The sequence below is a fragment of the Caenorhabditis briggsae genome, assembly GCF_000004555.2.
Source record: "Caenorhabditis briggsae complete genome, chrV, whole genome shotgun sequence".
NCBI classification, from domain to species: domain Eukaryota; kingdom Metazoa; phylum Nematoda; class Chromadorea; order Rhabditida; family Rhabditidae; genus Caenorhabditis; species Caenorhabditis briggsae.
In genome coordinates, this window is record NC_013488.2 from 13,371,298 (window position 1) to 13,394,219 (window position 22,922).

General features: G+C 36.8%; 6 protein-coding genes across 6 annotated transcripts; 1 reads left to right on the forward strand and 5 right to left on the reverse strand.

The window, feature by feature from the left end:
* Positions 1–2,040: 2,040 nt before the first annotated feature.
* Cbr-srx-46 lies at positions 2,041–3,690 on the forward strand (the record flags this gene model as incomplete). The annotated part of the gene is made up of 6 exons (XM_045237987.1): positions 2,041–2,079; positions 2,579–2,739; positions 2,785–2,928; positions 2,976–3,282; positions 3,331–3,461; positions 3,516–3,690. The coding sequence occupies 6 exons, from the start codon at positions 2,041–2,043 to the stop codon at positions 3,688–3,690; spliced, it is 957 nt and encodes a 318-aa protein (XP_045096734.1).
* Positions 3,691–3,859: 169 nt separating this feature from the next.
* CBG27189 lies at positions 3,860–4,756 on the reverse strand (the record flags this gene model as incomplete). The annotated part of the gene is made up of 2 exons (XM_045237988.1): positions 3,860–4,023; positions 4,645–4,756. 2 exons carry the CDS (start codon positions 4,754–4,756, stop codon positions 3,860–3,862), a joined length of 276 nt encoding a protein of 91 aa, XP_045100211.1.
* A 174-nt stretch (positions 4,757–4,930) lies between these two features.
* Cbr-ttr-49 lies at positions 4,931–5,861 on the reverse strand (the record flags this gene model as incomplete). Its single annotated transcript, XM_002637491.2, has 2 exons — positions 4,931–5,283; positions 5,720–5,861. The coding sequence occupies 2 exons, from the start codon at positions 5,859–5,861 to the stop codon at positions 4,931–4,933; spliced, it is 495 nt and encodes a 164-aa protein (XP_002637537.2).
* A 1,065-nt stretch (positions 5,862–6,926) lies between these two features.
* Positions 6,927–8,633, reverse strand: Cbr-gpa-3 (the record flags this gene model as incomplete). Its single annotated transcript, XM_002637492.1, has 6 exons — positions 6,927–7,114; positions 7,195–7,348; positions 7,461–7,590; positions 7,637–7,765; positions 7,820–8,165; positions 8,516–8,633. The coding sequence occupies 6 exons, from the start codon at positions 8,631–8,633 to the stop codon at positions 6,927–6,929; spliced, it is 1,065 nt and encodes a 354-aa protein (XP_002637538.1).
* An 8,419-nt stretch (positions 8,634–17,052) lies between these two features.
* Positions 17,053–18,548, reverse strand: CBG19264 (the record flags this gene model as incomplete). Its single annotated transcript, XM_002637493.1, has 6 exons — positions 17,053–17,265; positions 17,315–17,404; positions 17,454–18,002; positions 18,046–18,225; positions 18,273–18,359; positions 18,408–18,548. The coding sequence occupies 6 exons, from the start codon at positions 18,546–18,548 to the stop codon at positions 17,053–17,055; spliced, it is 1,260 nt and encodes a 419-aa protein (XP_002637539.1).
* A 1,278-nt stretch (positions 18,549–19,826) lies between these two features.
* Positions 19,827–21,304, reverse strand: CBG19266 (the record flags this gene model as incomplete). Its single annotated transcript, XM_002637494.1, has 6 exons — positions 19,827–20,036; positions 20,083–20,172; positions 20,217–20,762; positions 20,810–20,989; positions 21,036–21,122; positions 21,164–21,304. The coding sequence occupies 6 exons, from the start codon at positions 21,302–21,304 to the stop codon at positions 19,827–19,829; spliced, it is 1,254 nt and encodes a 417-aa protein (XP_002637540.1).
* Positions 21,305–22,922: the final 1,618 nt, after the last annotated feature.

Below are 22,922 nucleotides of genomic sequence, written 5' to 3' on the forward strand. Positions count from 1 at the left end.
TTTTCAGACAGCCAAGGCTCGCCATTTTCGATTGAAATGATCATTTTCAATTAGAGATCCGACCAGTAGTGTATTTTTTTGATTTTTTTCCCTTACAAAATAATAATAAATGAGGTTCATAGAATGTGTTTTATTTGTCTGGAACACCTCACAACAATACTCAAAAAAGAGCTTATCTAAAAAGAAAAGAAGGTTACTAGTCGTAATGCTTGATATTTTGCCTTTTAACTATTCAATCAATTGCTTTCTTGGAAAACAACAAACTACAGCAGAACACGATGATCAAAAAACTAAGGAGCTGGTCTACGAGTTTGCCAAATATTCGATTTATTATACAACTCGACTTTTGTTAGGGCAGAGTTATTATATTAGCTCACTAATCAGAACATGTGGTGGTTTCCCATATCACATCATCTGAAGCAAATGTAAAAACTTTAGTTCCGTTTCTATAGTAAAACCTGTAATAAAAGTCAAGTTTGAGCTAATTTATCTCGGTTCCTGTGAGATATTTCAAAAACAAGGTCAACTGACAAAACATTTCTGATATTATGATAAACAATTTATCAGTTGACAACTTTTCTATATCTCTGACAAGAACGAAAAAATTGGCTCAAAGTTGAAAGTTAGGGGGATATTCTATTAGAGGTTATACGGTAATCCTCTTCAAGCTTTTAAATATTTGCTTGATTTCATTTGGGTCCAATTTGATATCCCATGACAAAAATCAGAAGACCTTCAGAGCGGAATAAATGTGAGATTTTGATCTTTTTCAGTTGAACTTGCTGATTTTGATCCATCTTTGGAAATAGATTCAGTCATGCGCTTCCAACTGTATCTTGCGAGTTTTTGCATATTTATTTTTGAAAAAAAAATTAAAAATTTAAAGAGACCAAGCTCCGATAAACTCATTTTGAACTTTAAAAAATTCCAATAAACCAGGTCAACGGTTCTTGATGATCATCCGTCGTCAATGGAATTCATCAACTGAAGTTTTTCAAGTTTTCAAACCTTGATTGAACTGATGTATGAATTCAATACATTCCAAGTTTCGAAATTCACTGATTCTAAACATCTCATCTCAGATTTACTACATTTTCTCATTCTCGATTTTATTTTTGCAGAAATCCGATATTTTTTAGTTCCTTATTGTGAAGTCTACTCGACTTGCACACTATAAAATGACAGAAAAAGCTAATTAGGAAAATCACATACGCAGATGAAATTTAGGAAAATATTGTGATAGACTGACTAGTAAAAAACTGTATTCCAGTTCCTTGTTCTAGATCGTACGAAAAAATATTTTGATAGATTGGCTATTATAAGAACAGTATCTTGGAAATGGAAACCCATGTTACGGTTTAGTTTTCGTTTTCTCTCGTTCATTCAAAGATCTTAAAGGTGGGGGGACAGGAGATTTTCCGTAGTTTTTTTGTAGTTAGAGTATGCATTCTACCGTCACGGTGTACAACGCTAAATGTCACTCTGCGTACAGCTGTCGTCCTCGCCTTTATGTATGCAATCGGGCGTGCGCTTTCTCTTTGCCCGCGTGGCTCAGTCGGTAGCGGCGCCGCACCCTCAATCATCGCCCTCACAAGTTCAACTCCTCAAGGGGCATCTTTGAACGGAATTTCGAGAACATTATTTTTTTCATGTCCCCCACCTTTAATTTGAAGATTCATGGATACCTAAAATTCCATTTCAAAAACCACATTTTCTTGAATATCCGTGTTTTGACCATGAACGTCTAGTGATACTCTGTTTTTCTTCTTTTCGCATAAAGCAGGAATATAATCAGTACTCATAGAGTCGTGATTTGATCATTTTTTAAAGAAAAACAACTAATTGGATTATTTGAAAACATGATTACTAGGACTATCGTGATATATACGATATAAAGTCGTTGTCTAGAAAAATGCACTGGCCATTTACAGAAATGATTTATTTTGAAAAACTTCTGTCTCTCTAATTCTTTATATAAAACCTGCATTTAACGAGTTTTCACTCAAATACATTTCAGGCTATTGCCCTATTTCCGCCACCATGGAAGACAGCGTTATCGTTGGAATCATTCTGTTATACGTAAGTTTCATCAAATTAGGCGTTTTGCTACACAATACCGTTTGAAAGGATTTACAAAAAAAAAAAAATTTCCAGTTGATTTTCGTCCATTTTGCTAATTTTCAGGAGTCTAGAGCTCGCTCTCAAGTTTCTGATCACTTTGAAAGTTTCGGAGGGTGTAAAACAGAAAAAAAACTTTGCATTCACAGAATTTTTTGAAAATTCCTTTTATTCTCAGTTTCTGAAAGACACCCCTTCCTGGTCCGTTTTTGTACTGAAATCGTCAAAAAAGCGTCTTTCAGAAATCGGCAAATTACTGAAAAACTATAAGCTTTCCAAAAAATCAGTGAATGTAAAGTTTTCAATGCAAATCTGTTTTAGATCCTCCAAAAATTTCAAAGAGATCAAAAACTTGATAGTCGAGCTCCAGGCCCTTGAAAACTGTCAAAATTGCCGAAAATCAAGTGAGAAGTACGTTTTTGTATGTTTTATTGAACGGTACCGTATTCGTGGGTTCCAGGTCTCGATGTTCGGGGTTCTCACCAACTGGACCGTTCTTTTGTGTCTCCCAAGAATCGCATCTTTCAACAAGTCTTTTGGATATATCACTTGGAATCAAGCATTCGGAGATGCACTCCAATCTACCACCGTTTTCATATTGGTAGTTCCAATGGTCTTTTTGTAAGATCCCCAACAATTTTAAATAATTAATTTAATCATTTCTAGTGACCTTGAATTCATGAAGACCAACTCCAACTACATCTCTCTTTCGATGCTGTTGGGATACGATATTTCCGTGCTCTCTCATCTTTTGCTTGCTCTGAACCGTTTGTGTGTTGTGGCCAGTCCAACGAAATTTCAGTTGTACAAGTAGGAATTCAATCTTTTCATTTTCCATTCACATCTTCTGATTTCAGCGAGAAACTGACGTTCAGCATGATTATTGCTGTCAATATCTACGCTTCCGCCTCCATTGTTATCTTTTTCTTAAGTGGATGCAAATACAGTTGGAGCAGTGAAATGTGGATGTTCCTCTATCATGTCTCCAATCAATGCGTCACCTTCTCCTTCTACGCAATCTTTTGTAAATATATCTGCATAATTTTCATAATTGTGTTGATTGACGTATTCGTCATCTGTAAGGCTAGACTCATGTATAAGAAATCAAGAACCGATGCATCGAGCAGACCGATGAATTCTAAAGAGATCTGTTTTCTCGTTCAGGTATTATTTGGGAATTTGGGAACCTTCATCGAGTTTTTAAATTTTCAGACATGTCTTCAAGGCGTTCTTTTCAGTATTGAGCTGATTTGTTACTTCATTATCTCTCCGACAGTTGAAGACACTTGGGTTCGATTCTTCATGACAACTTTCGCTTTTTCCACTATTCATGCATGCGATGGGTAAGCTCAATCTAGATTTCCAACAAATAGCAAATCGAATGTTTGAAATTCCAGGGCTATAAGCATCGCATGCAACTCCGACTTCCGCTCATACCTCTATAAAAAATCGATTCGTAAAATCCGCGCTGGAGCCGAAGCATCAACGATTTATGGATCTCGTGTCGAGACAACAACTATGGGATTCCGATCGAGATCCACATCAAGATACAGCGCAAATTTTCAACATTGATAACATTTATTCTCAGTGATAACAACTTCTATCTTGATCTGGAAATGTCATTTCTAAATTCAACTCTCCTATATCCATCCATTGTGTTGCTGTTCCAAAATGAATAAACTTTTTTGGTATTAACAGAGTTATTTTCTTTTGACAAGGCTGAAAAATTAGATTTGGCTGATTATCTTGAAAAGTCAAGACGTACTTTTATGGAGTCCTCACAGTCATGATAAATGTATAGTACTGGATCAATTGGCGTCATTTCTCTTGTAGTTCCATCCAAACGAAATTCACCGTCTTTATCAGTGTACTTTTCGTCCAGGAGATCATCAGGGTCACCAGGATCTGGAACAAAAATATTGAAAATTTAGCTTTGTATGTAGAATGAAATGAAGCTTAGGACGGTTAAGGTTTTGAAAGCTTGGATATATCTGATCATCAATTTTTCATTTTTAACTCTAGTTTCCACTCATCAGCAGGTCGCGGCCAAAGTTTTATTTTCAACCCTATGATCAATTCTTCTCGCAACGTTTTTCACCTAAAAATCATTGAGCAAAATACACAATCACTCTTTGAAAACTACCGTAAGCACCACAATAGAATGGCACTCTAGCTTTCAACTTTGATCAAATTTATCTCAGTTCCTGTGAAAGATATCAAGAAGTTGTCAACTGATAAAATATTTTTGGTATTATGGTAAAGGTTTTGCCGGTTGACAACTTTTTGATATCTCTGACATGAAATGAGTTATACGGGCTCGAAGTTTATGTTTATGATATGCTCAATAACGCTTGGTAATTTAGAACTTGAGCTAACCAAATCCAGACTTGGAAAACAATTAGGCATAATCAGTTCATTGACCCCATTAAGTATCTGACCCCTTTACATGAATATCGTAAACCCCGTTAAATCATAGAAAACAAAAACTTCCTAGTTTTCAAAACACTGTTATTTAACACCACTCACTTGTATCGATATCGAATAGTTTGACTTTTGCATTCTTCCACGGCTTCCCTCCACAGGTTAATTTCCCTTTAACTGCTACTCCCTGAAGTCGAAATGCAAACGAATTGCTCATTGATAGAGCAATAAGAAGGAAGCAATAACAATTTTTCATTCTTAACCATAACATTTATGTTCTAGATCATGTGATCATTTCGATAAGATGCTTCTTTAGACTTGAACATGTATTACTAAATCACCAAATAACACAATGATAATAAAAACCATTTATTTTTAGCTGAAAACATAACTACCAAGGATCATTTCTTTCATCTGGTTCCGCATCTCTCCCTCTGAATACATTTTGAGTGGTTCTTCTCTCCACCAACTCTTCTTGATGTCGACGTCTTCTATCCACGTGGGATTGTCGTTCCTCGTTGTGTTTCACACGGGTTTCCAGGTTAAATGAGCCCAAATCGAAAGTGAGACCTGATCCGACATAATATTTGGGAATCTCAAACTTTATTTTTCGTTGTCCTGGCTTCACTCCATCGTCACAGTCGTGGTATACAGCGATGTATGGGGTGTAGACTTGCTCGATTGTGTTCGCCGTCAGTTCAAAGTTTCCTTGTTTATCAGAATGGGTGTCGTTGATGACGGATTCTAAAAGAAACTATAATCGCTCGAGGTGTTAGGTGGTGATCAGAAGTCACACATAGTTTCTATTAGTTTCCCGAACGAGCTTCAAGTGCTCAAAGAGAGCCAAAGCATCTACCGTCAACACTCTAATAAAAGGCCACCCGACCCGTCAGCTCTGGACCTATATTTCTCGTTTCCTGTAAAAGATATCAAAAAGTGGTCAAATGAAAAAATGTTTATCATAATACCAACAATTTCTTTGTTGATTACTTTTCTTTGTTGATTACTTTTTGTATCTTTTACAGGAACCGAGATATTTTCGTTCAAAGTTGGCGGTCCGGTAGCCTTCTATCAGAGTGTTTAGTATCTTCGGTATGTTCTTAAACATCCAAATAATATTTTTGAAATTCTTAAATTTAGAAAAATGATAATAAACAAAAAAGGACTGAAATAAACTAACTTTCTGAATTTTTCCATAACTTGACCGTAACTGCTGAAGCCGGGTATTCAGCACACTTGAGATGTCCTTTAACAGAAATCAGATGGGAATCAACTGATAGAAAAATTAGTGAAGAGGCAATAAAATAAACAATCGATAACATTGAATGCTCTTTTTTCTTTCCATCTGACTGATTCTCGCTTATCGCTTTGATTATTTATGTTTTATCAATTTGTTGTGTATGTGTTTCAATTTTTATTGTTTGGGGGTTTTCCAAAAATATAAACGTTTTACATAGATAATTGAGAGATGAATCTGGGAAGATTTTCACAAATAAATACATTGAAATGAAAAAGAGAAACGATAGTTGATGATACTATTGTGTCACAGAAAGGGGGGATGGGAGACACCAGTAAATGTCTAATTGAACAAACAAAAAGTAACGGTATTCAGAGAGATCCCAGAAAATTCGAGAAATTTTTCAATGCTATGGGGGACTGGGAATATAAATGAGAAGAGGGGAATCTACCAGATCGAGCATTCAGGGAAATAAGGAAGATATTTCGAATAGAAAAGGAAGAACATTTTTATGCACATACATATAAAAAAGATCATTCGAAATTGGTAAACCCGTGGGGCGAGATTTTCTGGTGAAGAAGTTGAGGAGAGAAGCCGGGATAATGGTGTGGAAAATATAGAAGCAGATACACATAGGGAAGAGCAGCAATCGCATAATATTAGAGGCCTGAAAGCAGAAAAACGGTGAGTGTGTTAGAAACGAAAATGGTGTAGTGGGCATACTTGTCGACTGGTCGATTCTGGGTGATAGCTCCCTTCAAAATTAAAATTGTGACCCAAACCGGATGATAAAGCTCGGCGAGCTCTACGACCTCCAATAAAAATCGACCAGCGCTTAAATCAGTAGCAGGGTGCAGGTCGGGCAAAAATCCGGATCATAATTTTGTTTTGAATTTGGGCGATTCTTATTGGAGATTGTAGAACTCGCTGAGATCTATTATCTGGTATGTTGCTTTGTCCACATTTACAATTTTGAAGTGAGTTATCAGCCGGACCGGAATCGGCCCATCAACAAATATGGTAGTGGTGGAAAAATAAGGGAAGACGCTGAACAAAAAATGGTTTAGGAGTTTCAGGAGAGAGAAAGGACACTCTTTTTTAATTTTTTTTGGCGATAGATAGAGAGGGGAGAGAGAAAGGCACAAACATTTCAGTACAAACCGCATCCTTGCAAGTTGGCCTGGATAATCATATCGATTACGGAGTCGAGAATCATCTGAACCTGATCCGTATCCGTTGCACACGTCTGATGCATGTATATCGTCTTCTCTGGATTCGCATTCAATCCGTCAAACTTCTCCTCAATGTATCGACACGACTCATCGTAGGTTTGGGCTCCTGAAAAAGAGTGTTCAATCGATGAAAAGCGTCAATTGAAAGACTGGTGTGAAAGGAACTAAGGGAACATGCTCTCTTACCTTTGTAGTCTGGGAATGCACTTTTGATCGAGGTTCGCTTGATTTTCTCAGCGAACAAATCTTTTTTGTTTAAGAAGAGAATCATTGAAGTGTTGATAAACCAGCGGGAATTGCAGATTGATTCAAACAAGCGCATTGATTCGATCATACGATTCTAAAAAGAATTTTTATTTGGTTCAGAGCTCATTAGTTTCGAAAATAGGTTGGTTTTTTACATGACTGGGTTATAATCATAAGACTGATTAGAATGCTCGAGTGAAACCTACCGTAGTCTCATCTTCGAACAAAACTTGATCGTACTCCGAGATGGCCGCAATGAAGATAATTGCATTGACATCTTCGAAACAATGAATCCACTTCTTACGCTCGGATCGTTGACCTCCGACATCGAAAACTCTGAAATTGAATTTCATTATCTCAATTCTGTTTTGAGTTTACTCACCTGAAATCGACACTCTTCATTTGGAATTTGACCTCAACGATTCCAGTTGTCTTGATTCTAGACAAAAGGATATCCTGCTCTGTTGGAGTGTAGTCCGGCAATTTGATTCGATCAAGACTGCCAAGAAAACTGAAAAGTGAGAAATTATTGAAAACATGAATCAAGCAGGATAATTATATTTACTGTGGTGCACTCTCCGGCATTTGGAACTCGTTTCCTTTTGCCATGACCGTCTGAATCCCTTTGTCCGAATATAATGCTTGAAGTGCGTTTGCTAATTCTTCTGGGAACACTTTCGCCTCCTGGAGCATTTTGTGAGCCTCCATTACAAATTTCGCGTCATTCTCTCTGATTGGTTTATCAAAAGTCATTCGAAGAGATTCCATTCCTTTCAATATTGAAATCATTGCCTGAAGAGTGTTATTGAATACAACACTCTTTTGTTGTTCCGATTCTTCAGCTGTGAATCCGTGATCGTGGAGAATCCTCATCTGTTTGAGTACTGTACTCTTTCCACATTCTCCGGCTCCTGAATATAAGAAATTTCGTGAAAAAAATGGGGCCAGCTGAAAATCAAAGAAAGGAGGTCACATCTTTCAACAACGCACATGACTTAATGACGTCTGGAGGTTTTTTCTAGAAACCTTTAATTTTCAAAGGTTCGAATTCCAGTCAACTACACAAAATAAGGTTAGTTTTAGTCTTGTGATTCTTTAATTATTTCCCATGAACTTGTTCAGAAATATGACTAAGCCGGAAGCTGAGAGGGAACCGGAATCTCTCATTAGTGTCAGAAAGTCTAAGTAGGCACCGTAACCAAGGACAACGACAAGATTACAAAAAAGAAAAAATAGAGTTGTAAATTTTTCTAAAACTCACCAAGAAGCAAAAGTTTGACAACTTTCGCCTGTGACATATGATTTGCCATCATTTCCTTGTCGATGGCTTTCGACTTGAGAGTCAACTCTTTGTCCTCTGCAGACTGGCATAATCCCATGCTGCTCTCCTATTGAATTGTTCTAAAAATAAAAGGATAAAGTTGAAAACTTGAAAATCTTCAAAAAGAAGAGTGAAAAACAGCCAGAAAGCAAAAGTTCAATAAGAAAATGAAACGACAGCGGGAGACGAAAAATAAAGAGAAGACGGGAAAGAGTAAAACAGGGTAAATGAGAAAATCAGCCAAAAGTCAGAAGAAGAAGAAGAAGAATATGTTGCTCATATTATTCCAACTTCCTCTTTCAAAGTTAGGGGTTGCTTCACTAGTTTTCTGACGATACCATCGTCTGATGTAACTTTGAAAATGAAGAGATAGCTCATTAAAAGAGTTCAAAAGAGTTCACAAGTCGAACTGTAAAAGATCGGACCGTTTTGAACTATTTTGTAGAGCCTGCAAACGAGTATTACCGTGAAGCCTATGTTAGAAGAGTTCCTATAATAGAAGGGCCTCTTCAAAATGTGTCTGAAATGGAAAATTTTGGTATGTTTTCAGGGAAAAACATTCTGGAAATCCAATGCTTCCCTTTTTTTTGCATTTTTTTTGGATCGAAAACTTGCTGAAAGGGCTCTCTCTAATTGAAGGGCCTATGTAATAGATGGGGCCTCTGGAAATACCTTGAAACAGTAAAAGGATCGATCCTTCTAATACAAGTTCTAAGTAATTTTTTTGAAGAAAGTTCGATTAAGCTAATCAATAAAAATCAGAAAAACGAATCCATAATCTTTTTGAAGATAAACCAAAAAACAATTGAATATCATTAGGATCAAACGTTAAAACTTCATGAGCATTGATTCTTTGAAAAAGAATGCAAAAACAAAAATCTGCTAATAATTAAGGTGTTTTTTTTGGCGTCTGGGTTTTTGGAGCAGTCTGGTTGAATACTATAATAAATTATACTTGAAAAATCAGGGCCCGGTCCGAGAGCATGGCCTGGCCGGAGATTTTCAGAGCCCGCATTTCCACATTTTAATTTTTTTTTACTTGAAAGTCGCCATTTTTTACTTGAAATTTCAGAAGGTTTTCCAAATACTTTCTCCGCTCGTTGAAAGTAGGAAAAAAAGTTTTTTAGAATTTTTCGCGGTGAATGTTACGGACATTGGGGACCTAGAGGCTCAAACTATTTGTCATCATTTATCATGCCTACCCTTGTCCCTCATTATGTCTAGCTGACTAACTTTGAAATCACCTATCGCGTGAAAAAAGAGGATGAAGGACACGATTCAAAAATATCAATTTTGGACACAGAATTCTTGAAATCTGAAAAAAAACAGAGCGAGCATATACCTAGCTCCTGGTGCTACGCGGTTGTGGTCGACGACAAGTGAAAAAAAACAGGTGCAAATCAAAGGACTGAAAACGGGGCAGAAATTGGAAGAAAGGATAAGTGTGGAGAGAGAGAGAGGGGAATAGAATTCTGTGTTTACGTCACATGTACACAATCACAATATCGGAATACAAAGAGGCGGATTATGGAAGAATATGAAACACGATATAATATCGTCGGAGTGAAAAGATTGGAGCGTCAATAAACTATCTCAGATTCTGAGAATGTTATCCAGAAATAAACTCTATGAGATGTTCCATGATAGGAAAATCCCACTTTTAGTTACTGAGAAATTCTGCGAAGCAGTCGAAAAAAACATGACACCGAGACATCATTTCAAGAAAAAAAACTTATAACATCTATTTTGGCGAGAAGAGGTGATTATAATAATAAGTTTTACGCATATCACCACTAGCAACGAGAAGAAGGAGAGAGCCAAGACAACAGCCTCTTAGCCAACTTGTGCTCGGGGAGTTATTTTTCCTTTTTTTGTTTCCGCATTGCATTGTTGTTTAATTTAATGTCAAAAATGATTGGGTTGAGCTTGAAAAACAAGAAAAAAAACAATTGAGGAATCAGAGAAATATGGGTAAGAGAAGAAAGAAGAGAGAGTTGGAATAGGAGAAGAAGAAGTAGGGGCAGGTGATATCATAAGAGAACCTAATCAAGTTTCTTTGCTTCTGGTGCTCAGAGAGAAAAGAAGAAATGAAGACGTCTCTGGACTCAGAGAAAAGAAGAAGTTTCGAGAAGAACAAATAAAGACTGAAAAATTTTAAGATTTGTTTACGCATCACCTTATGAAACCCCCATTCGGCGAAGGAGCTTTACATCAGAACTATGCAAAAAGTTAAAAGAAATCAAAGAATCAGAAAATGTTTTCGAATTTTCCATCTGTGGCGTTTTCGAAAAATAAGCTGAATGTCTCTTGGCAATAGGACGGGGTTCCAAAATAAAATCACGAGGTCCCAAACATGACCAGTTTTGAAATGAGAAATGCCAGAAGCGCGTGGGTGGTAGCGGGTTTCTGCGAAATTAGTGAGCCTGTACTTTTTTGTCTGGAGAGGCGGAATTGCACTGTGTGAGGGCTTGGTAGCCGGGGGTTTAATAAGGGAACCAAATTTTTTTTTGATTCTTTCCCAGGAAAAAAAAAACTGTGATGTCGAAACAACTTAAGATCGTATCTGCCAAAAGACCATACTTGCAATGTTCCGGGCCGGGTGGGCCGGGCTTTCTTTCAGAATAACTCTACCCGGGTTCCTCCTTATTCATTTTCAAAATTTAAAAACTTGGATTCACAGGGCCGAGCCGGACCCTAATTTTCCATGTATGCAAAATACGGAAAACACTAATAGAAGGCAACCCAAACCTTCAACATATATCTCTGTTTCTGTAAGAGATACCAAAAAGTGGTCAACTGACAAAATGTTCATCATCATATCAAAATCATTTGATCAGTTAACCACGTTTTATACATTTTACAGGAACCCAGATATGTGGGCTCAAAGTTAGGAGTTTGGAAGACCTTCTATTAGATGATGGCCTCCTATTACTTTTTATAACACATTTCCTAGTTAGTCAAACAAGTAATTAGTAAGTATTAATCAATAAACCTAATGAACTTCGTCTAGCGTAGTGTTAGTTTCTTAATCTAATGAACTTATTGGACCGACCCATCCATCTCGAATTCAGATTCTCAATATATAACATCAAAATCAATATGTTGCTTGTTAGCAAATCTTGAAATCTTGACAGGTGTTTATGTATCGTTAATGACAGATTTTCCTTTCCAAATTTATGTTTAAAATTTTTTTCGAAACCCGAATCAATGAAGGAAGTTTGAGTCACCTCTCCAGAGTTTTTGACCGAGATGATCGAAATTAAGTTATCTTTTTCACTAGAAATTGCATCGTCAGTTTCCTCGAATGAAAAAGACGGAATTTTCTTTTCAATTCAATGAGAACAAGTAACACTAACTACAAAATCTATAATCCCCAATCTTCAGACGAGGTCTCAAAAGAAATGCTTCTTCTTCAAACTATGTGATAATATGGTGTTAGGTGATAAAGAAAAACCAAGCAGAACACTAAAAAATGAATCAGAAATAAAAAAAACAGGGTTATGGAGTTGACTAGGCGAAACGAATGAGAACTTTTCATGGAATCATTCAACAGAGCAAAAAAATCTGGCAGAAAACCCTCTAGAAAATACATGGGTCGGTGACGAATTCAGAGACAAAAAACACAATAGTATCAGTTTCTTCATTAGTTTCTAATTTTTATGCTTCGATGAGAAATAGCTAGGGGATGAGCATAACTTATGACGAATGAAGACAGACTACGTGGGTTTTCAAAGAGAAACGTTTTCTAGAAGGTTCGACTTGTCAAATGAGTGGAAACGAGGATCAAACATCGGGAAAATCATTCAATTATAATTTAAATGAAAAAAAAAACAACATGGCGATTGGTTTTTTGATCGAGAGTCTTGATTCACAGCTCAAAGTTGTCTTTTGGAATAAATTAGTTTCTGATTTAACCCTCGATCGGTCAATGATTTGACAAGTTTCGTTAAAAATAATTTTTTAGTGTTTCAATGTGTTTAAAAACAAGTTGATTCGTCTGACTTTGATGTTTGGAATAAGATTTACCTGCTCAACTTCTGGTCGAACGTTAGTCAGATACGGGTTAAAACCGCTACTAGAGCCGACCAAACTCGGACCAACTTTTGTTCAAAGTCTACTAGTATTCCAACTTCCTACTTCCCACCAAAATCGGTCGATGGTCCGCTCTACAACCGTTTTTGAGAAAGTTCAGACCAAAACCTGGCCAATACCCGTTCAAACGACAATCAGAGGTTTTTGAAGACAGGAGATACGAAGATGCTATCTGATTTCTAGTGGATATTTTTTCAAAGTTGTATTCTTATTCGAAACCAAAACTCTCTTCAAAAAACCCTATCCAAAAAAGGTAGAACTGGAGTAATGAATGACTAGAGGAACAAAATGAAATCATGAGAACCTTTTCCGTATGATCTTTGAGCAATCTCACCTGACTTGGCTGTTTTGGTTTTTTTTTCCAATTTTCGGAGAAATGTCTCGTTTTTCACAAATTCGCTCTACAAAAAAAATATAGTTCGAATGTCTGGGTTCTGATCTTGTTTAAAAAATTTAAAATGTCTACTGAAATCCATAAAAATGTCTAGAACCTGAAATTTGTTTTCCATGAAACCAAGAATAAAACGAAGACGTGCGAATTCCGAAAACAAATCGCTGAGAAATGCTCTCGGGAAACTATGGGTCAAGCGTCACGGTTAGAATATCGAAACTACGAAAACTGGAAAAAGGGGATTGTATAGAATAAAGATGTAGTTCCAGAGAGATGACACTATGAATTTTGAATCTCTGAAGTCTTGTGACGAAACTGCTCTTCGTTATCATCTTATCAGAGGAATAATGAAGCAGAGTAGAAGGGAAAACGAAGTAAAGTAATGAGATTGAGTAAAAAAATAGAAAACAATGAGATTGAAGTCTGAGGGAACGTGTCTGTGAAGGGAAGCTGAGTCAGTTTCGGACAAATTGAGAAAGTGGGAGGAAGTAGAGAGAAAGGAGAAAGGGATTTGTATTCAGTTGAACAAGAGGCGACTAACTAGTTAAAGGGTGATAATGGAAGTTAGAAGTCTTTATTGATTAAGTGCAGAGTTTTGGAAAGGTGCATTCTGAATCAGATCAAGAAGATGACAAGTCGGAGGATGACGTTCTTTGATAGCTTAAGCGTATCACATATGTTTTTAAAAAATCAGGTAAAAACAATTGTTGAGAGCGGTTAATAACGTAATCAAATTCAGGTGCACACCGTTTTTTCCAAAAGTTTCAAATTCGGTTTTTTAAAACAACGAATTTTCTACTTTGAAAAAAAAACTTCTGGAATACTCGAGTGGCTTCTGGTCAGAGATTGGTCAGATTCCGGATAACATCGCTACTAAAGTCAACCAAACTCCGGCAAACTTATGACAAGATTCTGACCTATGTAGTAGTATTTCAACTTTCCGCATAAGAGGAAAATACATAGGTCCATGGTCCGCTATACAGCTGTTTTTGGGTAAGATCCAACCCAAATCTGCTGAAATCCGTCCAAAAGCCGAACCCTTCTGAACTTCTGACCAGAAGTTATATGAATTTTTGAAGGTTTCTGTGTTTGGAATACTTGTTTTTTCTAAGGAACCATGACTTTTGAGGATGCACCGAGAGCCCTACAGTAACCAAAATATTGTTCTACCCGTTGGAAATGCATCTTCGTCCAAATAAACCTAATGATTATGATCGAAAAAGTGCACCGAAAGTGAAAGATGGGCGATCTGACTGATCGCTCTTGGCGAAAATTTATTTTTTTCTGGTTTCCAGAAAATAAAATTGTTTTCAAAATTCTGTTTTATAACTTTTGAGCTTTCATATTGGTTTCCTAGAATAGGTTTTTTTAGGATATGGATAAGGGCAAAATATGGGTCAAATTAGAATAGAAGTCACTGCTACACAAAGAAGTCAAAAGTCAGAAACGCAATTAGCAGGAGGCAGGTGATAATGAGCCTTTCATAGACCACATATGACCTCTTTCAGCAATTCCAAGAAGAAAAATATGAAATTGGAAAACACTGACGAAATCAAACAAAATTGAAGCGAGAAATGTTTTGATTTAAAGTATCGATCCTTTGAGTTTTCTGACTATTCTCATCTATTGAAATGGGTAATTATTCGCCCTCTGAATTCGTCACGCTGATAGCTCTTGTGATAATTGATGTTATTCAAGAAAAATGACGAGTATACGGTTTGGAGAAATTCTTATCTGATTGTAGACATTTGTGAAGACTACATAGAAAATCTATTCTGGGGAAGTTTCTAGAAGAAATTTGATGCTGTGACGTCGAGAACTACTGATAAGCTCATTACCAGGTACGCAGAAAAAAACGGAAAGAGTTCATGAATCAGTGTAGCTTATTAAGTTTCAGAAGGCGTCGTCGTCATCGAAACACCCACAGATACTATAGGGAGAATATAGAAAAAACGAGGAGAAAAAGAAAACAGAGTAGCGGAAAAGCGACTGCTCGAGGAGAAAGTGAAGGTAAAATCATAACGGGTCACCATGGAAACTCTCCAACACTCGCTTTTCATCTGAAGACGTGGCGGTTGATAACAAGCCGCCACGTCTTCAAGCATGGGAAAGAAGTTTTGCTCAAAAGATCAGGAGGAATTAAAGTAGTTTGATAATTCATGTAGGGAGCTGGTTGTGTGGGAAAAAAGGGTTTCCGTGTGTTTTGAGGTGATCAAAGATGGACTAATTGGGGAGGATGTGCAATTGACAGATATTATTTCTCAACATGTGATGCCAAAGTTTAAAATAAGAAAAAAGAAGGAAGATGACAAAGTTTTGATGAATCATTTGGACTCAGAATAAGAAGTAATGGTTGGTGGATCACGAGGTAGATCTTGTGATTTTAAAATTCATTCAACTGGAACCTTAAGTTCAAAATCAAAGCAGCTGAAAAAATTGGGTGAAGAGAAAGAGGGACATTTTTTTGGTAAAAGGTCAAATAGTGCAATAGTCATAGATTACTGAACAGACTCATAGGAAATCAAGGGAATACAAAATACAGGATCAGGATGGTGTACTTCCTGTTTGAGTAGTAGCCGTTCAAGAAACGGATAATTTTCGTCTAAAGTTTTTGTCAATTTTTTCTTTTTACTTTATTGGAGACCTTGGTTTTATATTTGAGAGTTAAAAGTCACAGTCGACTTTGGGATACCGTGAACACTCTAATAGAGCGAATCCTTAGTTTTTAACTTTAATTCAATTTGTCTTGAATTAAGGTGGACAGTTGAGGCGGGGGGGGGGGGGGGGTTTAAAGTTAACAGTACCTGGACAAAAAAAAGACAAAGAGAGAATATTCTATGCAATCAGTATTTTTTTTGAGTAAAAAATATTCACTTCATATATTTAGAAATACTGTTTCATCGCATGATTCTCTATAAAAATCGACAGAAATCATTTTAAGCGAACTGAATGAGGGAGAAGACGTGCCAAACAACGACTGCTCATTCAGGAAGCTTGATATGATATTGGGTGTTTTTTTGGACTTTTTGTTTGCCTTTGGGGAAACCTAGAGTGTATGTGAGGAAAATAATTAGAAGAGAAATTGAAAAAGTTTGGTTTTCGACAGGAGACGAAGGAAAAGTTCATTCTGTTTGGGTTTTTAGGTGGGGCAAAAAGTTAAAGAATGGATTTTTATTTTGGGAGAACATGGAGAAATTGTTTGGAATTAGCAACAAATTAGTCAACTTGCACTCTTTGAAAACAATGAAGCTTGATAAAAGAAAGAATGGAAACCCAACCTTTCCATACATCAAAGATTACCTATCTTTGCGATGCCGTGTCGTTGTCAGGATCATACAAAATATAATCTGAATTGTAGATAATTCTAGTCAGAATGATAATCAGACAAATTTTAGCCGCCAGAGAGAAAAGGTTCTGACGACAACGGCGACGTTGAGCATAACATGTTCTTTCCAACTCTTTTTTTCCGAGCAACGGGAAAAATGGGTAACAACAAGCAGGCGGAAAATAAGATGTATGCGAGAAATAAATCTGGGAAATTGGAGGAGTGGAGGGGAAAAATATTACTTGAATTGAAATTTATAAAGATCTGATTAAAGTACGAAAATTTCCCGTTTTAGGTCACCAAGTGATCCAAGGCTTGAAAAATAACTAATTGGAAAAAAATGAGTAGTTACCGTAAACTCTGTAATTGAAGGACAAACTAAACGAATTTTGAGCTCAATTATCTCAATGTCTATGAGAGATATCAACAATGTATCAACTGATAAAATATTGGTGATATTATGAAAAGAATTTTATCAGTTGACAATTTTGTGATATCTTTGACAGGAAATGAGATAATAAAATGTAAGCTCAGGTTGGAGGTTTCCTAGTGGAGAATTAACGGGTTCTTTAAAGGGAGTTCTATTCTGAAATTGTGATGTATGGACGTTTCCTCGTAGCTAGTTCAAGCTAAATACTCAAAATCTTTAAAAATATTTATTCAACAAGATTATTCAATTTTCAAAAAATCAGAATAGTGTTCCAGATTGTAATCGTGAATATCGATAATGTCTTCCATGATAGCAACCATTTTTCTCATTACATCCTTCCGTGCTTCATCTTTCTCTTCCTCTGATATTTTGGCATTATCAATGAATGAATAAATATCCGGAATGAGCAACATAGCCATCATTGGAGCATACAAGTTGTAGCATTCTTGAAGCTGAAAAATTAAATAATTTTAGATTAATTGAATATTACACAAGAATCACCTCATGGAGCGAGAACAATTCTTCGCCATAAACACTGGTGAAGGTGTCGTAGTAGCACTTCAAAATCTCTGAACCTCGTTCACGACGGTCCTGAGAAAAATTTCGGTTTAAAAAATGCAAGTTTTATTTTTGAACTAACCGTTTCCGAAAGACATCCCAACAATAGTCTCGAGAGGTCCAATCCAGGAGGCAATCTAGAGACTGCTTGCCAGTCAATCATTGCTTCCAACTTCAGTTTTCCTTCCTTATTCGCACTGTAGATCACATTGGATTGCCATAAATCTCCATGATTCAAAACTAGCTTGAATCCCAAAGTCTTTGAAATATCAGTATATTTGGGAACCACTGCCTTGTAGTGTTCAAACGCAGAAATCAATTCCTCTACTTTTTCGGGATGATGGTCACCGAATAATTTTCGAAGTCCATCAAACTTTTTTGTCAGTTCTGCGTCGTTGAAGAATTCTTTGAAAAAAATTTCCAGATAGTCTTGTCCCATCATATACTTGGTTTCTTCTGGGCTTAGAGATTCTGACAGAGCAGCGAATGTTGCAATTCCACGAACAAGAGGAAACAGATCATCGGCTGGAATGGAGCGGAACATTTCGATTTGATGAATATTGGAGATAAATTCAATGACCATGTATCCTTTCAAATCGTTCTCATCGTCAAACGACTTCAACGAGTACACCTAAAATATGAATATGTTTATTCCTGAATAACTGAATGCTCGCCTTGGTATACGGAATATCAGGATGATTAAACATCATGAGAATCTTGTAAACATCCACTTCTCTGTTGTGGCATTCTCTTGTTAATGCAGACAACTTTTTCAATTTTTCTACTCCAAAACCTTGTCCACCTTCGAAATTCATCATTTTGGTAAGCGCTACGAGAGCGAGTTGCGATGAGATCTGAAATATTATATGTCCAGCATAAGAAGCTTCTTTTTTTGAATAACCTTCAATGCAAACTTCTGGGGAAGTTCTTTTCCGTTTTCTACATTTTGCCAGTCTGGTTCCACCAAAGCAATCCGAGACATAAATCCCTAAAATTCGAAAAAAATTCTAGTCAATCTAAATAAATGAAAGCTCACCTTCAAATCACTGATATTGACCGCCTTCTTATTTGGCCCAAACGTTGCTTTGGTCCCAAGTTTCTCTTGTAGATCAGATTCGACATCTTCCCATGTCACATGGGTTTCCAGAATTCCGTCAGCGGGTTCATACAAGGACATTTTCGGTGGTGGAAATGGTTAGTTTTTCAGCACTCGACTGTTTTTTTATATGAGAGAAGAAGTCACAAACCACGCTCGAGGGAAAGTATGTCTTTAAGACAGATAAGAGGCACATTTTTATATTGTGTGTGTGGAAATGTTTTTTCTGTTCAGTATGAATTGCCGACAGTTGTGCAATTCATGAACTTCCATACACCGGAAAACCTGTAACAGAAGGGCCCCGCACAGTTCAGCTTGAGCTGATTTATCTTGGCTCCTATGAAAGATATCAAAATTGGGTTAACTAATAAAGTATTTTTGAAACTATGACGAAAAATTATAGTTGGCCATATGTTTATAATATTATCTTTGACAGGAACCAAGATAAATTGGCTCAAAGTTGAAAGTCATGGGCTCTTGTCAAGTCTACAAGTATACTGTATCAGGTTTGTGGCCTAAAATCACTGATAAGAGCTCACAAATCTTCTGTTTCCACCACCGACGAGACCAATGGTTAATCGTGTCTGACTGCATTATGTCCAACAACCGAATCGCTATCCCCAGCATTCTCAAGGCAAGGGTTCTCACAATGATCCATCGTGCTCACCCTGGAGTTGTGAGAATGAAACAATTGGAGAGATCCTTCGTATATTGGCCATCCATTGATAAGGACATCGAGAACATGTTCAGAAGTTGTGATCAGTATGCAGCAGTAGGTAAGGATCCAGTCAAGAATACTCTATGTTCTTGGCCAATTACAACCGCTCTATGGCAAAGGGCACATGCTGACTATGCTGGTCCACTGGATGGAACCCACTACTTTGTCGTGGTGGACTCATTCTCCAAATGGCCTGAAGTCGTCCCAACCACATCCATCACCACGACACCAATATTTTGAGAAAAAAGTTTGCGCAATTCGGATTTCCACAAAAGCTGGTTACTTACAACGAAACGCAGTTTACTTCGCTTGCGTTCGAAGAATTTTCGAATGAATCGAATCAAGCGTTCTCTATCACCGTCATTCCATCCACAATCAAATGGTCAAGCAGAACGTTTCGTGGACGCACTCAAGGCGCTTAGGCAGGTTAAAAGGGGAGGAAAACGTAGATGCTGCCTTACATATGTTTCTGCAGAGCTACCGCTCAACTCATTGCTCATCCAGCCCAAATGGCTCTACGCCCAGGTTTTACGGATATGGTTGGTTTTTGTTCTTTAAAACTCAATATATAATACTTGTATGCATTTATTCTTATCGATAAAGACTAAAAATTAGATAAAATGTTTTCTTTTCTGAATCATTCAGATCTTCATGAATTCTGGCCAACGTTGCATGTTGTAGTCGTGGATGTCGAGAATATCATCCATCGTAGCAACCACTTTCTTGTATGCAACTTTTCTAGCTTCCTCTTTCTCTTCCTCTGATATTTTGGCACTATCAATGAACGAATCGATATCGGGAAGAAGCAATATAGCCATCATCGGAGCGTACATGTAGTAGTAATCTTGGAGCTGCAAATTAAAACTTGATTCTCTTTTTTTTCTATGAATCTTGTACCTCTTGGAATGAGAACAGTTCTTTACCGTAGACTTTTGTGAACGTTTCATGATAACATTCCAGAATATCTGATCCTCTGTTTCGCCGATCCTGAAATCAAGTTCAAAAATGATAAAATTTTAAAACAAACTCACTTCAACTGAAAGACACCCCAACAATAGTCTTGACAAGTCCAAACCAGGAGACGCTCTGCATACTGCTTGCCAATCAATTATTGCTTCCAATTTCAAACTTCCATCCTTATTCAAGCTGTGAATCACGTTTGATTGCCACAAATCTCCATGATTCAACACTGCTTTAAATCCCAACAACTCCGAAATTCTAGTATACTTCTTCACTAACGATAAGTAGTGGTAAAAAGTTGTAATCAATTTCTCCGTTTTTTTAGGGTCTCCACCAAATTTCTTTCGAAAACCTTCGAACTTTTTGGTTAGTTCAGTCTCATTCATAAATTGCTCATAAACCATCTCCAAGTAGTCAGGTCCCATAGCAAAAGAGGTTTCTTCCGGAGAAAGAGTCTCTGCCAATGCTGCAAATGTAGCGATCCCACGAACAAGTGCGATTAAATCGTCAGCTTTGATCGGTTGAAACATCAATAAGGAATGGATGTTCGAAACGAATTCAATGGCCATGTATCCTTTTAGATGATTTTCATCTTCGAACGATTTCAAGGAATATACCTGATAATAAACAAAATATGGAAAGATTTGGCAACTAATCAGCATACCTTTGTATATGGAATGTTGGGATGATTGAACTTCTGGAGGAGCTGGTACGCCTTAACTTCCCTATTATGGCACTCTCTTGTCATTTTCGACAAATGCTTCAATTTCTCCTCTGTAAAACCTTCTCCTCCCTCAAAGTTCATGATTTTTGAGACTACAACAAGAGCCAGTTGAGATGAGATCTAAAAAGATCAAATGGCAAATATTAATTACTGAAAAAAAACATACTTTCAGAGCAAATTTGTCTGGTAGCTCTTTCCCTTCTTCAACGTTTTGCCAATCTGGTTCAACAAGTGCAATTCGGGACATGAACCCCTGAAAGTATTCCGTAAATTTTCAATTCCAACTATCCTCACCTTCATGTCACTGATATTGGTAGCTTTCTTGTTTTCTCCAAAAGTGGCATTGGTTCCAAGTTTCTGTTTTAGATCAGATTCGATATCTTCCCATGTTACATGGGTTTCGAGAATACCATCAGAAGTTTCATAAAGCGACATCTTGAACACCAAGAAGTTATATTCAAACTTTCAACCCTTGATTTTATACTCTTCACCATCACAAACCCCGTAGAAAAATGTGTGTCTGCGTATCCGATAAGGCACTTTTCTGGTTCAACGCCTGGCGGCTGATGTATGTGTTTTCAGTTGTGTTTATAATCGTTTCATCAGTTGCAAAGTTCATCTTTTGTATGGTAGGTGCTGAAACTTTTTTCTTCAAGTTTCACTTGAAGTGTTCCAATTGAAAATTTTATACTGTTTGTAAGTCCTGGTTTGAGAAAAAAACACACCGGAAACTAATACAAAACCTTCCAAACGGTCAACTTTGAGTCTAAATATCTCGATACTTGTGAAAGATATCAAAAAGTAATTAACTGACCAAATATTTTTGACAATATGATAAACAAAAAGTTGTCAACAAACAAAATATCTTTCTCAGCAACCGAGATAAATTGGCGCAAAATCAAAAATAGTCATGGCGTTCTATTAGGGTGATTACGGTAATTCTGGTCAGAATGATAATGGGACCACATTTATTAACGTTCGGGTCATTGTTTGAAACAAAATCTACAATTATAAACTCCTTCAAATCGTCGTCGTCGTAAAAATTGCTGGAACCGAAACACCAGAAAAAAAAATCTAGAATCTTGGAATATCCGGATGATTGAATGTCGGTGATAGTTCAAATGTCTTCTTTATGATAGTGAAGCAGATGACACCGTTACTAACAGGTTGATTTATGTCTAATATCAATATTAAAAATACATCTTCAAACTCAACAAATCAACAAAAAGCATGTTATTCAAAATTTAAAAAAATCCAAAGAGATGCTTTGAATTGTAATTTTTAGCATCAAATCTCGGTCATGGCCTAAAAAAATCTAGGTTAAGACCTAAAAATCTGGGTCATGCCTAAAAAATCTAGGTCACGACCTAGAAAAAGCAGGTATTAACCTAAACAATCCAGAATTGTCGTGAAACCACCCGAACATTTCAAGATTCTCCTGATATTATTCTACAGCCTGAATTCGGGACCCTTCACGCCAGGCCTGTGCGGCAACAAAATTTTTCCGGCAATTCGGCAACTCGGCATTTGCCGAATACTTTTCGGCAACGTTCGGCAACTCGGCAATTGCCAAAAAAAAATTTCGACAATTTCGGCAACTTTCGGCTTTACAAAAAAAAATTTTAATAATTACAAAAATTGGCAACTCAAGACCACATTTTTTATGTAAACTATTTCTCTTTAGCAATAGAGGGTACTCCAATGGTTGAAAATATTTGTTCCGATTGTGAGTTTTGAAAATAGTGCGCTCAACTTGTTAGGCAACTCACGACACACGTTCCCTAGAGATTTGAGACAGATTGGATAATTTTTTTGATGAGTTGTGACTCATGATATCTATTTTTCTTCTATGCTCACAAAAAATGAAGCTCATTTTTAGATCCGATGCAAGTATTTTTGATCATTATTGGGACACATTTCCTCTAAAATTCACTCTGAGGGATGATGGTATTCAAAATTTGATTTTTCGAACTTCGAAATCATTTTTTTAACTAAAAAAATTGTGAAAATCTCTAAATTCCAAAAATTTCAGTTGCCGAAATTTCCGAAATTT